General features: G+C 46.3%; 1 protein-coding gene across 3 annotated transcripts; it reads left to right on the forward strand.

Annotated features, from left to right (window-relative positions):
• The first annotated feature begins 653 nt into the window (after nucleotides 1–653).
• Nucleotides 654–10,673, forward strand: MAPRE1 (microtubule associated protein RP/EB family member 1). 3 transcript variants are annotated; one of them, XM_040079662.2, is made up of 7 exons: nucleotides 654–740; nucleotides 1,378–1,501; nucleotides 4,095–4,240; nucleotides 5,521–5,725; nucleotides 6,087–6,196; nucleotides 6,862–7,014; nucleotides 7,392–10,673. In XM_040079662.2, exons 2-7 carry the CDS (start codon nucleotides 1,381–1,383, stop codon nucleotides 7,446–7,448), a joined length of 792 nt encoding a protein of 263 aa, XP_039935596.1. In that variant the 5' UTR covers nucleotides 654–740; nucleotides 1,378–1,380; the 3' UTR covers nucleotides 7,449–10,673. The 3 variants fall into 3 exon arrangements, with proteins under 3 accessions (XP_039935596.1, XP_039935598.1, XP_039935597.1); XM_040079664.1 differs by lacking the exon at nucleotides 654–740 and adding an exon at nucleotides 865–883; XM_040079663.2 differs by lacking the exon at nucleotides 654–740 and adding an exon at nucleotides 977–1,175.
• The last annotated feature ends 5,095 nt before the right edge of the window (nucleotides 10,674–15,768 follow it).

The raw sequence follows: 15,768 nt of genomic DNA on the forward strand, positions 1-15,768 counted from the left end.
CGGGCTGTGCCGGGGGTTCAGGGCCCTGCTGTGCCGGGTATCGCTGCCGGGCTGTGCCGGGGGTTCAGGGCCCTGCTATGCTGGGTATCGCTGCCGGGCTGTGCCGGGTATCGCTGCCGGGCTGTGCCGGGGGTTCAGGACCCTGCTGTGCCGGGTATCACTGCCGGGCTGTGCCGGGGGTTCAGGGCCCTACTCTGCCGGGTGTCGCTGCCGGGCTGTGCCGGGGGTTCAGGGCCCTGCTATGCTGGGTATCGCTGCCGGGCTGTGCCGGGGGTTCAGGGCCCTGCTGTGCCGGGTATCGCTGCCGGGCTGTGCCGGGGGTTCAGGGCCCTGCTGTGCCGGGTATCGCTGCCGGGCTGTGCCGGGGGTTCAGGGCCCTGCTGTGCCGGGTATCGCTGCCGGGCCGTTCCCACGCTCGCGGCCGGAGCGGTCCCGTCGCGCCCTCACGCCCGAGCCCCGCGCGACCCCTCGGGCACGCGGAACCCCGGTGTGGGCGGGGCCAGCTGCCCGGCCAATGGCAGGCGAGCCCGCGGGCGGGGCGGGCGCGGCATCTCCATAGCGACGCGGCTGCTCGCCCCGCCCCCTGGCGGCCGGCGCCCGCCCCGTGCCGGCGCGCGGCGCTCCCCGCGCGGGCCGTGACGTGCGCGTGACGCAGGCGCGCAGCGAGCGCGTGACGCGGTCCCGGTCAGGGCGGGCGGGGCCGGTTTGAACGCGGGGCCGACGGGGCGAGCGCGGCGCAGGTACCGGGCCGGGGCCGCGGCGGGGCCGCCGGGCGGGAGCGGGGAGGGCCCCGGGCTCGGGGAGCGACCCGGCGGGGCGCCGCCGCCGTCAGGGGACCGGGGCGAGGCCTGCAGGGCCGGGCCGCGCCCCTCGGCGGGCGGAGGTGCGGCGGGGACCGGGGGTGGCGGGGCGGAGGGACCGGGGGGGGGCGGTGAGGAGTAGAAGCGGGGGGAGCGCGGGCCGCGCCCCGCCCGCAGCGCGGCCGGCCCTGCCCGGCGGCAGCTGCACCGGCGGCTCCGCTTTGTGCCGGCGGGGCTGGGCGGGGACCGGCCGCTCGGTATTGATCCCCGGGGAGATACCGTGGCCGGGCAGGAAGCGCTTCGGCCGTTCCCGGTGTCGCGGGGGAGAGGGATGAGTAACTTACCGCAGCCGCGATTCCTTCCAGCGGTTCCCACGTGAGCGCCTCGGTGCTAATTTTTCGTCAGAAATCCCGGAGCCGGGCTCTTTGCGGTCGTGGTGCGGGAGGGTCCTCCCAGCTGTCGGCGGCCCGCGGTTGCGTCGCGATTCACTCGCTGGTGGGTCGGGAAGGCTCAAAAGGAAGCGGCTCCGCCGCAGCCCGGCGTCTGTGGCACTCACACCTCTGGTTCTGTCTTTCAGAAAATGGCAGTGAATGTGTATTCTACTTCAGTGACCAGCGATAACTTGAGCCGACATGACATGCTGGCGTGGATCAATGAGTCTCTGCAGCTGACGCTGACCAAGATTGAACAGCTGTGCTCAGGTAAGGGGGTTCACCCCGAGGGCAGTTCCACATGGGATGTGCACACTGATTCTGTAGAGGTGCAGCTGCACCCTCTGTGCTGCCCTGCTGTAGCTGTGCTCCTGGCTTAGTTCCCGGTGTGAACAGATCCGTGGTCAGTGTTATGATACAGTTATGGTCAGAGTGTTATTGAAGTGGTTGTTAATTATGTCAGTGTAATGAAAAGGCACGCTCTCGTGACTCACTACAGCATAGATGCTACAAGAAATGGGTGTTAATGTGAAAAAAAGACTCTGAGGAAGAGGGTGTTTTACCATGAGGAATTAGGTGTTTAGTCTGCATAAATAGAGTGTAACTAGTGAAAACAGTTGTGATTTGTTCTGGAAGAGTATGGGAGTGCGAGGAAGGCAAAACAATGACTTGTGGAGTCATCTGCAGGACTTTACAACTCCTCGTGGTCCTGGAGCACGTCCAGTCTGTGTCAGCCCAGCTTACCTGGGCTTGAGCTGACTGCAGCACAACTGAGTCTCATGTACCGTCGTAGGCAGGAAAGGGGAAGTGTCTGTGGTGCAGAAATGGAGTCAAGTGTCATCACAGGGAGGAGTGTGTGGGAGGAGGAGACTTGTAAGAACGAATAAAAGATAATAGTGTGTGGAATAAGAGCTGAAAAAAACCCAAGGCTAAGAATGCAGCTTGGGTACAAGATAATTTGGATAACTACCACAGGCACAGTGAAAAGTGGAAGTGTGGCTCATACAGTGACTTCAGGATAGGTGTTACTCATGGAAGGAGAGATGTGGAAGTTGGAGGTGCAATAAAAGGAGGAATTAATTAAAAGTGAGTTTTTGAACTGTCAGTACAGGCTGTGTCTGGGTACAGGGAAGAAACAATTCCAAAGGTTACAGTGAAGCAAGGGACTCAAAACAGGCATTTGACAGGTATTTGTAGTGGCTTTTCTCTAGTGAGGTGATGGACAAGACCTGTAAGGGTGAGGGAACTGAGGATCCATAACCACATGAGGAGGGGAAGTGATAAGCACTGTCTGCTTTCAGATAGGCAGGTTAAACCCTGTCGTGTGCAGGGTTGATTTGCATGGGATTGGTGTGACTCTTGAGTGCTGTGAGAGCTCTGTATTGAGGTGAGGACGATTAGTACTGGCTGTGCAGGATTCCAGCTCACCTGTTTTTGGGAAAAGACTGAGAGCTGTTGATGTGGTATCTCCTGAACAACGTCCCTGTTCTGCGTCTGCAGTAATGCTTCGTGCCTTGGCAGGGATGAAGTGGCTTTCGCTGTCAGTCCTGTGGAAGCTGGAGCTCCCGAGCTTCTTTTGCTGTCTTTGGCAAGGGGAGCAGTGACAGCAGCCGTTTGAGGTTGCATAAATGCACAAAGGCTGCCCTTTGACTTAGGCTGTGATCCCTCTGTTTTTATCACGCTTATCGCTCCAACTGCCAATAGCGAGCAAACCCCTGATGTCTGGCAAGCCCTCTGTGTTTGACTTGGGATTGGAGCTCTGCAGCAAGTGAACTGAGGCACAGTGGAGGGCAAACAGCAAGAGCTGGTTTGTTGATTTTATTTTTAATTTGCACCAGTGGATGACAGCAGTCTTCTGGTCGCAGGTGAAAGTGGAAGCGCCTGCGAAGTACCTCAATAAGACCGTGAACAGTTGTAGGATGTGGTTGAGATGAACAGAGCAGTTGAGGGCAATGCTCTTCTGTATTCCTTCTTGGCCTTCAGATAGCTCCCAGAAGCTTATTGTGCTGGCTAGTTAAGGTTGGGGTTCCCATTACTCCTTAATTCATTCATGTTGGTGTGGGATAATGCTCTGAATGTTTCGCTTGTGCTTTTAATGGTTGTGTATCATGGTCGAAGAGTGAGGATCTAGTTTAAAACCACTTTTTTTCTTTTACTCTGTGTGTATATTCTACAGATGTGGAGGTGGTTGTCCACTCTTTATGTCTGAATGGAATCTCTTTTCCTCTTACTGCAGCAAGTGCTGAATTGTAGGACATGGAGGATTTAAATTAATAGGAAGAAACACTTATCTTATTTTGGCTCTTTCATTAAGACCCGCTTTAAATATAATTCAGCCTAATTAGCCTTTTATCTTGGAGAGCACCTTGAATTATGTATAGGTTCTGTTTGTAGGAGGTAAATGTATTATGATTTCAATAATGGTTAAATACAATTTTTAGAATAATGCTTTTTCTGATTTAGTTCTATTAGTATTGTTAAGAGAAGATTACATGCCTGTTAGACACATGTAACATATCAGATCTGTACTGATATCCATGAAGAAAGGAAAGTCACGTTATTCATTAGATTTTTTTTTTCCCCCTTGGAATTATGGAGGCAGATTTGTTCTTATTCATAAGAGTTCAAGTCATGAGCCTAAAAGTTTGATTCTTCAGCTCCTTTAAGCTTATTTATGGCCATGCTGCACCAAAAAGGAGACTGAAGGTTCCTGTTTTCTTGCCTTTGTTGCCTTTAAAGGGCTTGTGTGACTGAGGAGTGAGTCAGGTCAGTTTGCTGACCTGACTGGAAGGAAACTCACGAAGGTTAGTGAGCTGAGCTGACTTAATTCATCCCAGGATTTGTGTTCTTTTGCTCTTGGCAGGTGCTGCATACTGTCAGTTCATGGACATGCTCTTCCCAGGTTCTGTAGCGCTCAAGAAAGTGAAGTTTCAAGCAAAATTGGAACATGAGTACATTCAAAACTTCAAGGTTCTACAAGCAGGTTTTAAACGAATGGGTGTTGACAAAGTAAGCTGGGCTGTAACTGACTCTGTGCTTTTAGTGTTAATGTAGATGGGATGAACTTTCAGATTTAAAACTGAATAAATCTGGGAACAGAGTTTGATTTTGGTTTGTAAGTCTCAAAACTTTTTGTTTTGGTTTGCATTGGGGTCCTCACATCACATTGGACACATTTTGGTTCACTCCAGCCAAGGTCAAGTTACCAGTTCTTAATGATGAGATGAATGTTACCCTTTTAATTCTGTGCAACTTCTGTGGCACAAAATAATACTGAAATTTCTGTGAGGTAAGGTTTGCTTGAGCTTCCTCTTTGGACCATCTTTGTAGGAGGTGTGTTCCCATAACATATTTCCATGATAGTCCTAAGGATTCTATACTTTTTACAAGTATATTGAACTAAATAATTGTTAAGGTTAGAAAATCTTTCTGAGGCTGTCAAATCCAACTGTTCCCCCAGCATTGCCTAGCCCACCACTAAACCGTGTCCCCAAGTGCCACATCTGCATGGCTTCTAAATGCCTCCAGTTACTAAAAAACCACGATTTTTAGCTAGTGAAAATGAAATTCTAAAAAAGCTTGTTCAGGTGGAATGAGAGTTCTGCTGATGGAAGGGGGATTTATTCAGGTAATAGTTACAGGCAGTGTGTTTGGTAGGATGCAGAACATTTAGGGTTGAAGCTTTTTCCTTCTTTAAGAAGATGTCTCACTCCATGGCTGGCAGCTCTAACACAGAGTCAACCTTTGCTTGGGGACAGGGGCTTGTGCAGTCTTTCCACACAACCCATCTAGACATCCAGCCTGGCTTCCAGATGCCTTATGAAAAAAAAATACCCTACAAACAAAGCTTCACTAGTTGCTGCATCTTTTTAATAGTCTTTCGTTATACACCTCATCCCAGAGAAGCTGGAGTCTGCTATGACAGTGATGTTCAGCTCTTGTGGCAGTTCTGGAGTTGGTCATCAGTTCAGATTCATCAGAGCCAGCTTCATCTGGACAGGAAGAAGTTTTGTCTGTAAAATTGGTTTAGCAGAAACTTTGCTGCAGAATTGTTTAAAATTATTTGGACCCTCAACGGTAATGCGTGATTGGTTTTTTCCAATATTTACAAAAATCCTGTTATTTGACATAGTTGTGGTCAAGGGTGATTTTCCCGAGACCGGACAAGAATTAAATTTGCGTATCTTTTGAGTGCATTAACTTTAAAACTTTATATAAAAACACAGCGAGGTTCTTTACGCTTAATATGAGTCTGACTATTTTTATTTTCTTTCTCCCCACCTCTTCAGATAATTCCTGTGGACAAACTAGTGAAAGGAAAGTTTCAGGACAACTTTGAATTTGTTCAGTGGTTCAAAAAATTTTTTGATGCAAACTATGACGGGAAGGAGTATGATCCTGTTGCTGCTCGACAAGGCCAAGACACAATAGCACCAAACCTTGTTACTCCAGTGGTGAACAAAACCAGGAAATCTCTCGGTACTGGCAGCGCAGGTAGAGAAAATAGTTAAAATATTATCTGGATCATGAAAAACTCTGGGGACATGAAGAGTGGGTTGCTGTTTAAAATCAGTGTATGGGATTCTAGTATTTTGCATCTTGTTTCAGAGATGCCAGCCTCAAAGACTGAGGCTGCTGTAGTACCCGGGTATCTGGAGGCTGCAGAAAGAATGCTCTTCTATAAAGGAGAAAACGGCAAGGTTTGGTGCCAAGTGTGCCAGAAAGAAACTCCATGTAACATGGAGTTAAGGAAGGAACGTATCTTCAAACTCTTTCATGCCTAAGTGTGTTTGGAGGGGGGATAGTACCTTCATGGGAGAGAAAATTTGAATTAATTGGTGAATTGATCTTGCAGCCCCGCAGAGGCCCATTGTTGCACAGAGGACCCCGGCAGGTCCCAAAGCTGGGCCCGGGATGGGCAAAAAGGTTGGAGGAGACGATGAATCAGCGGGATTGATCGAGCAGGTGTGTACAGGGCAGCCCTGTGACTGACCTCTTCTTGGTAGTTGTGTGCAGGTTTGTTTTTCCAATGCCACGGAATGTCTGGGGCTGGCAGATGGAAGAAAACGATCTGAATCAGCTCATTTAAAATCACTTAATTGGAACCCCTCGTTATAACGGTCTTGCAAAACCCCTCCTTGTAGCACACGAGTGCCCAGACATTTCACCCCAGTGTGGGCTGTGTCACACATAGCAGGGTTTGTAAGTGTTCCCACAGCTGTGTTGCAGCTCTCCCAGCATTCCAACGGAGCTATGAGCAGCTGCTCCTTCACTGAAATCCGGAGTGCAACACAACTGAACCTGCTGTCAGCAGGAGAGTTGTCGTGAAAGAATGTGAGCAGAGAGAACTGCAGGCAGTCAGTGCTTTACCAATTTCATGGAGTCAGCCTTTCGTCTTTCCAAGTGGATTTGTGTAGGTTGGACTGGATGTTTGGTGTGGTATTAATACTAAAATTTGAGAAATGGCCCTTTTCTTCCTCTCATAGTGCCCCCCTCCCCCATATCTTGGTTACTGCTGAAGTGCTTTGCTCAGCAACGCCCTTCTGAGAACTTTTGAGATAACCCTTTTGCATAGATCCTACTGAATTCTGTCTCTGGTGGATATAATTATTATCGATGCCCCTTGGCAGATCAACGTATTGAAACTTACTGTTGAAGATCTGGAGAAGGAGAGAGACTTCTACTTTGGCAAATTGAGGAACATTGAATTGATCTGCCAGGAGAATGAAGGGGAGAATGATCCAGTGTTGCAGAGGATTGTGGAAATTCTTTATGCCACAGATGTAAGTAATCTGTTCTAGACTGAGTTGCACAGTTCTTCCTGCCCTTGTAATTGGAAACTGGTTTGCTTTCCAGGGCTCCCTCTAGTTCTACCTTTTTTTTTTTTTTCTGTGTGAGGTTTATAGCCTAGCATTTTCCTGTAATAAAGGATCAGATAACTTAATTATAGTCAGACAGCAAACAAGGTGGACCTTTCACGAGTAGTATGTAACAAATAGATCAAAGATGAGGAAAATACTTCTGGTAATATGTCTTGACACAGTAAACAGTGACTTAAGGGTGTCTTACCTGAAGTAAAAGGAAAAAAGTACCTACAGAGTAGCCAGGAACTGGTTTGACATCAGATTTTCATTAAAGCACTTGTTTTCTTCCCCTTCAGGAAGGCTTTGTGATACCTGACGAAGGAGCACCGCAGGAGGAACAAGAAGAGTATTAACAGACCACATACTGTACCAGCAGAGCAGCAACATCAGAATTCTTTGCCCCAGATCATGTGCTTAACTGTAAAATACTCCACTTTATTCTTAGAGGACTCACTGGTTTCTTTTCATAAGCAAAAAGTACCTCTTCTTAAAGTGCACTTTGCAGAAGTTTCACTTTTACAGTGGGTTTGAGTTAGGAGCTCTTTCTCACGCTGTAGCAGAGCAGTATTCACATCGAGGTGGTATATTTAGGGAGCAAGAGGCTGAATATTTGGAACTCGTTGCAGAATGGTTTGCTGGTAAAACACTGGTTTGTGGGAAGACTCTTTTTGTATCTAAGGCGGTGTGCAGTAGAGAAATTAAAGACTGACTCACAGAAAGATTGAGTTAATGTGAAATTGCAGAACAGAAATTATAATAAATGCCTTAAGAGTATTTAAAATATGCTTCCATATGCCAAATTGAAGTAATGTGATGGGAGATTTTATGTGCTTCATATTGGGGTAGACGTTTGTTTAACTCCATTCACTGCTGTCCGAGAGGCCTTGCGTGGCAGTCTCACTGTGTCAGCAAGTGCTCAAAAGGGGCAATTAAAACAAAACTCCATTCCTATGTAAAGCTGCTTACTAAGTGATTAGTTCTCGATGAAATGGGCCTTAAAGTTGCCTGTCACAAGATTAGAGGGAGTATGAACAGCTGAGACACATAAATTACCTTGAAGAGTGCTGAAGCCTTTTTCTGTGGCATTGTGGCTTTGCCAAAACGTACTGTGTTTTCTGTAAGAAAAGCAAAACAAAGCAAAGGGCACACAGTCTTACTGCCTAAAATGTCCTTCAGAAGTGATTTTTCTTCCTGGCTCTTGTTTTTTTTTGTTCTGTTTATTTTCATTTCTGTTGGAATCCCTTCTGTTCTCTCGGTTTTCCCTTTCCCATCCCAAGGAATGCTGAACACGCCCAATGGTTGTAACAGGACTTGCACTGTGCAACTGGCTTTGAATGAAAGCGAATTGAGCACATGAGGATGATATTTTTCTGTCTGCTTTCTTTTTTTTTTTTTTGCCCCCTTTGAACCAGGGCATATTAGTAATAACACTTGCCAGTTCAGTAGTCTTCTGGGGTAAAAACTAAAAGATGCTGGCTAACAGAGCTAATGTTATTGCAGAAAATACAGTACTGAGACTAACTTAAATATTAATATTTAAAATAAGTTACTTTCCTTAACTGTCCTTTTTTTTTTTGCTATCATGCCCCTCATTACCGTTGTGTTTGGCAAGATCCTGCAAGACTTCTGACCCCCCTTCACTACTGAGATTGATCAGTCCTGTTGTGCTTGTATTCATTTGTTTCTGGTGGTAGCTTGTCCTAAAATGTGTGTAGGAGAGCATTTTATGGTAATTGTGTAGTGCATGAATCTTTGTGAAGTTCAGAGAAAAACCCAAATTCAGTGAATGCCAAAAATGCAAGTATCTAGCCATTGTTTAAAATTGCAGTGGTGCTATTTCTCTTGTGGCCTTTTAGACTTTTGTTGCCCTAAAACTCCATTTTACTGAGAAACCATATTTGACTTGGATTTTTCTTGACAGGGTTTTTCTATTTTAAGCAGTTTCTAAATAAAGTTCTGTATTTCAAGAGTGTCATGTCTGCTGGAGTCTCTCATGCTTTCAGATACGATTAGGCAGAGCTGAAGCCCATGGTAGTTTCATGGTGAAGCTTGCAGGACCTGGAATTTCAGCTTCCATTCCCCAGCCCCAGGCATTGCTAACCTCAGTAGCAGTAGTCTTGGAACTTTGTTTGGAGTGTGCTGGCATAAGTGGTTGTTTTATTTTTTGGGTTTTCTTTTTCTTTCTGTATTTTCCCTCCCACAAGTCGATGGGGTGTGAGTGTGGTGTTGACTTCCTCCTCCTCCTCTTGGTGTGGGAATAGGGATGTGGTACAGGAACGCTGTCACATGACTTTACATGTGTTTAACATGTTTTGAAACTGCTAAAACACTGGTTATGAGTTACAGACAAATGAGATGTTAATTGTTTCTGTCACCAGGCTCTGTGAGCAGACTGACTGTAAACTGAGTTGATTTGTTTGACTTGAATTGTGTTTCTTAGATGAGCTTAAATGTCCCTGTCGCAGCTGTGTGCACAGACCAGCATCTGCAGAGAAGTGCTCATGGCATGTATCTGACCTTGGAATGGGAAGTGATCCCTGCAGGGCTGCTCCTGTGCTGGGGAGCACCCTCCCTGCCCCTGAGGGCTCTGGGGGTGCCTTCCTGTGGAGAACAGGCACTGCTGGCACTGCCTGCTGCTGTGGCACAGCTGGGGCTGGACTGCAGCAGCGTGGACGTAGACCCAGAGTTTGATGCACATAAAATCTTCTTTCCCGTTACTTCCTTGCTTTAAAGTCGGAAGCATATTTTTTTTCGACTCTAAATATTCCATTATTCCAGCAACTCAAAGCAAAAGGTGGCAGCAGGATGTGGCTGAATGTGAAGATGACTTTTGGGAGGTCAGAAGTTGTGCACTGTGACCTGGTTGCTTCGAGACTCTTTCCAAGAGGATTGCATGTGTGGAACTGGAGAGCAACAGGTCATCAGATGGGTTGATTTTGGTCAAAGCAAGTAAATGGCCTTTCCTGCTAAGAGAAGGCTGAGTCAGAATTGCTGCTGGTGTGCCTTGGGAGGCCGATGGATGTGTGGACATACTGGACGTGCATTATAAAGCTGAATCGCAGTGGCAATCTGGTCAGCCGCACGCTGCTCAGATTTCCAGCTGCTTACATCTCTCCTTTGCTACCAAGATGAGCCATAAATAGAATGGGAACAAACTCATGTAGCCAACTTATGGCTCCATTATAACATCTTGGCATAATCTGTTTTTTAATGTCCTTTTTGGGAAGCAAATTACGATAGGCTCAACTCAAACCCATAGACTTAACATAGCTTCTCTGTTACCCTGGTACAGTATATGCTGTTAAATGCTCACCTGCTGGAGTGACTCTGATAGCATCCAACCTTTCCTAGTATCTTAGTTCTATCAGTTCTTTGAAAAAACAAACAGAATGGAAGAAGCAAAAGCTCATGTCTCCCTTCTGTACCAACATGTCTTACTTGCAGGTGGACTCGTGGATGGTTTTTTTTAAACTTTTGTTATTTGTTTTTTAAAAATTCCTGGTTTGCAATGACAATTCTTACTGTAACTGGTAAAAAGCCTTCAAATAAAGGCCAGAAACTTTCTTGTTGTCATATCATCTCCCTGTTTAATGTGGCTGCTTGAACACTCAGTCATCTCGTAGGCTGTCTGGTGGAATGTCCTTTCACAGGAGCAGGCTCAGGGGTGGGAGTTGAGGACATCTTGTCAAGGATAAGGCTGGAATCTGCTGCTCACAAGGGAAGAAGGGTATTTTTTTGCAAGATTGAGTGTTAACTCAGAGGGCTGTGCCATAGATTTCAGGCCAGTCTGATGGTACACACCCCCTGTGCCTCTAATCCTGTACTAGTACAAGAAAAAGGGGATAATAACGAGGGCTGTTATTGCAGGTTACTGGCAGAGGAGAGGGGATTTGTGGCAGGACAGCTGAGGAATTACTGATCTAACGTGGAGAAAGTGGGGTGAGATGGAGCCATTGCAGGTTCATAATAACCATTTCTGGTTAATTGCATTGTGAAATGGCAGCGGGTGGAGGGAGTGCAGCATGCTCTGGTGATGCTCTGAATGCAGGGAGCAAATCCAAAGCCTGCAGCAAGGAGACCTGAGCGACCTTGTGGGCGAGATCCCTTGGGGCCTGTTGGTTCCCCACAGAAATTCTGTTTGGAGAGTTAATGGGCCTGGAGCCAGTGGAAGGAGATGTGTTAAATGTGTGAGCAGAGAAGGTGGTGGGTGTGCATGGGAATAGAAATTCGAGAAGGTTACAGTGATAACGGAGGAGGACGAATGCATGAGAACAAATCCTGCCGTGCAGTGGTACAGGGAAAACTGCAAAGGTGTGTGGTGTGGGAAAACTGCCCTAGGGAAAGGAAAAGTGCTCTGTTCTGGGGCTAGAGAGGAGGGATGGGGGCACAGGCAGGACAGAGTGGTCCTGCTGTGCTGCAGGAAGGGAGCTGGGTTTGGTATGGGCAAAGTCCAGCCAAAGAAAGGCAAAACAAATGGGGTTTCTCTTGAGTAACACCTGTTTAGCTGAAGAATCAGGCACTCTGGAAGAAAATGGTCTTTTTGAGGCTGTGCAGATGTAAACCGTAAATAAGATAATATTTATCCTCCACTTAATCTTTTCTTTTTTATAGAGAAGGAGCAAAGTTAAACTAAACTGAAACTTCTAAGACCAAAAAGGAAGTTTTCAGAAAGCAACCCCAGCTTTGAGGAGGCAAGGGTCGCTCTCTGTAAAAATGATTCTTCTCTTTTTCAACACAGCTGGCTGGCTTTGTGATCTGTGGCCTTTAAGTAACATATGTTTAGCTTTGATATAAGTTATTATAGGTATAAATATTTATTTAAGCAATACATAAATATTGAAACAGTATGACAACATACTAATAATATTATATATAGCTATGTTATATATATTTCTATTATCTAGATATAAATATATATGTGCATTTATATATTAAAAATTCTTTTGTCTGACCTGTCAGAGCTGTAGGACACAGGAACTGGTGTAATTTTTGTTTTCAAGTCCAACAGATGTTTTGCGGACATTTTCCTCTTGAAAATATTTCATAAAATGGTTGCCTGTCAATCTTCTCTGACTCTGATTTTGTCCCCAGGGTATGCATAAGGATGAATGGACATTCAGGAGGCATTAAATCTCAGGGGACAGCATGGATATAAATCTTCACATGTCCAAAGCTCTGCAGGTTGATATTTATGGAGTGATGAGCAGACGAGATTAAAATGAGGGATGGTGGAGGTGGGTCCGCTTCCAAGACCCGAATATAAACCTGTGTTTAATCTTGGCCTTTCTCTCGAGGAAGGGCTTTCTGGGAGAGTGGGGAGGGAAATGGCAGGAGAGGTTTGTGACCGTGTCAGGATGAGGGGAAGCCCCAGAGCAGAGGTGGGGCAGCCGCCCTGGAGCCTGTCCCTGTGAGCCGGATGCACAGGGAGGTGGGAACAGAGGGAATGTGCACCGCAGCAAGTGGCAACCATCTCATCTCCCTCTGACACGGCGCTGCAGCATGGGACACAAGGGGGTAACTGGTTTCCCTCTGTCCCAGGTAAGGCTGATCTGTGTAAAGCACCTTCACGCTGGCAGGGGCTGTGAGGGGTTACCTGGGGTGGTGAAGCTTTGTCTGAGGCTTTTTCTCAGAGAGGGTGTCAGAAAGAGTGACCTTGCCAAAATTATTTGGGTTGAAAAAGCCCTCCAGGATTACTGAGTCCCATTGTCCCCCCAGCACTGCCAAGGCCACCACTAAACCACGTCCCCAAGTGCTGCACCCACACAGCTTTTGAGTTCCTCCAAGGATGGGGACTCCACCACTGCCCTGGGCCGCCTGTGTCAGTGCTTGGCCACCCTGTCATGGGAGAAATTTCCCCAAATATCCAGCTTAAACCTCCCCTGGCACAATTAGAAGACATTTGCAGCACATTTACTGTACTGGCCCTGTTCCTCCCTTTCTGCAGGATATAGTGATGAGATTCCCTGTGCTGTCAAACTCCATGTGATCCTTCCAGGATTCAGACTATTTTTTAGTCAAGGAAACTCTGAGGCCAATGACTGCCTTTCACAGATACCTTTCGTGCTCAACAAGAGGAAGACACTGTTTCTGATCACCTACAGTAAACAACAAATTGGCTGGGAAACATCTCTGGAAATACTTGAGGAGATGAATTTCCTCTCCTCCTAATTTATGATATCCTTTTTATGAAAAATGTTCCTTTGCTTCCTCCTTCAAACATTCAATATTTAAAGGCAATATCATTTGGGCTCAAGGCTTCCAGTAATAAAGGAAGATAACAGCTGCGACCTGTGATTCCCTTCTGACCAATTTAGGAAAGTTCTGATTAGTGGGTGGTAATCACAATGCAAGTTTAACAATTCAGAGTTACCTAGTGGTTTGTTTTGTGTGCAAAATCACTGCAGATATGTGTGCAGCCTGGAAAGCAGCATGTCCAAATAGCCAATTTAAAAATAACTGTTTGTCATACCTGTCTAGGTGTGTAATGGCCATGAACTGCACCATTCAGGCTTCTAATAAATGGTTTGGAGACTCCGGAATTGTGCCGCAGGGTTCTTTTGGGGTTCACTTTTGATACATCTATTACAGCCTGCCATGTTTATGATCTTTTTTTTTCTCAGTTATGAATTACCTGGGTAAGTCTAGGTCTGAATTTGCAGTGCTTGTTTTCACAGGTTTGAATGGGTTCTGCAGGCAATGAAAGAAATTATAGATAATATTAACAATAGAGATATCGATGACACTTTCTGAAGGCTGACATTGACTGTGATGTTTCACAGCCTGGCTAATGACACTGTCCTCTGGGATGAAAGATGAAGCTGAAGGAGTTGCAAAAGTAATTTCCCGATGTATTAAAAAAAAAAAAAGGAAAAATAATAATAAAAAAAAAGGTAAGAAAAGGAGCACCATTTATTACTGGTGGTAGGCAGTCTCTGTTTTCATGGCCATCTCCCGTGGTTCCTCCTGCAGCAGCACTGAACCTCAGTAATTAATTCTGCTCCCTTTGGCGCTGTGCACGTGATGTCCCTCTCTGTCCTGCACAGAGGGTCTGGACTATTGCAACCCAAACTCAGAAGCAGGGATCCCATGCTGGAGAGCCATTCTCACTTTAGGGTATTTCTGAGGCCCAGCCCTGCATCCGGAGCTGCTGGGATTTGTCTTCCACTTTAACTGATTCTCTTGTGCTGCCAGGAAATGTGTCTGCTCCTTGAGCATTCATCTCTCCATCAAACACAAAACATGAGCATCCTCCCTGATGGAATTGGCTTAATAAACCAGTTCCTCATTTAAGAATGTCTCTTATAAAGTAATAGATTTGGTGATGAATGGCTCCTTCGAATGGATTCTCTTTTGGGTTTAACCAGTCTGGTTTAGGCTATTGTATAGGAGACCACAAGTGTAGAAGATTGTGCCTGTTACAAAGGCAAATCAGGATATAAGTTATGACAGCTATTCTACTTCATGGGGTCTGGATTTAGAGGTAAAATGGCCTGTTCAGAAAGATTGAAAGATCTGAGGTTGATCCAGCCTGGAGAGAGACTGCACTGGGGCTGGAGGAGGAGACTAAATTTGTAAGAGCCTGTTGTAAGAACAGTCTGTGTCCATGGTGAAATGAACTCATGGAATTAAATTCCACATTGAACGCTCTTTTTCCCTTTCAAATACTAAAGGCAGGGCAGGACTAGAGCATGAATTTCTAAGGAAAGTGGAAACATTTGATAGACATTCAGCAGAAGGATTAAGATTCCATCTCCACCCTAAGTAGGTGTTGGATTGCATCCCCCCTCTGCTGCGAGGTCCCTCCATTTCCATTCTTGATTCTGTGCTTCAAAAACCAAACACTTCTGATTCTTTAGGGATCATAAAGGTTTTCAGTGAGGTGAAGCATGATATGAAGGGATATGAGATATCCCCTCTCCTACTTTACCCTACTCCCAGCATTTTCCTTGGCTTTGTACCTCTCTCTCCTTCATCCAGAGCGGAACCCTTTGAGGAGATTTCAGTGTTCGCACACCTGGGTGCTGAGACAGCAGGGACAGAGCAGTGTCACAAGGTAGGAGTGTGCATGGATTGATGGTTGAATATGTTTGAGAGAAATACTTTCATTTGTATTGCTGCCTTTTAGGAACTGGGATGGAGAACAAACAATTTTTTTCATTAATTTTTTAGGAGGGCTGTTTAAACAGGATCATCTCATCCTCACTTAGGTTCCTGCTGGCTGAGTGAAGCATTCTAGGCTGAGCACAAGGTTACGAGGTTGGATTCTGGAGAGGTGCAATTGGACCCTTGATTCGTGTTTCTCTCCTTTTTGGCATCAGTGAACTTCAAGCTAACATTGTGGAGTTTTTCTTGAAGTTTTAGTTTGTCTCTAAAGGTTATTGTGGCTGAAAAACATTTGACTTACAGCTCTTTTGGGACAGAGCTCATCCAAGAGCAGAGGCACGAGGAAACCTGTTTGTCACTTCAGGTGACAGTGAGGTCTAGAAAGGCAGATGGTGGCAACCTTTGCCTGAATTCTGAAAACAACTTGTTCTCTGCAGCCTGGGGCCATTAATTGAGGGCTACATCAAAAAATGTGGGTCTGAGCAATGTCAGTTTGCTGGGTTGAACTATTGTCCAGAGAAGCTGTGGCTGCTCCATTCCTGGAAGTGCTCAAGGCCAGGTTGGATGGGG

This window comes from Hirundo rustica, chromosome 16, assembly GCF_015227805.2.
Source record: "Hirundo rustica isolate bHirRus1 chromosome 16, bHirRus1.pri.v3, whole genome shotgun sequence".
NCBI lineage: Eukaryota > Metazoa > Chordata > Aves > Passeriformes > Hirundinidae > Hirundo > Hirundo rustica.

What these genes read in the sequence shown, in the direction of transcription:
- MAPRE1 (XM_040079662.2), top strand. Translation starts at nt 1,381, where the DNA reads ATGGCAGTGAATGTGTATTCTACTTCAGTGACCAGCGATAACTTGAGC. An exon ending in AACGAATGGGTGTTGACAAA is followed by an intron (nt 4,241 to 5,520) that starts GTAAGCTGGGCT and finishes CCACCTCTTCAG; the next exon opens with ATAATTCCTGTGGACAAACT. An exon ending in TCTCGGTACTGGCAGCGCAG is followed by an intron (nt 5,726 to 6,086) that starts GTAGAGAAAATA and finishes TTGATCTTGCAG; the next exon opens with CCCCGCAGAGGCCCATTGTT.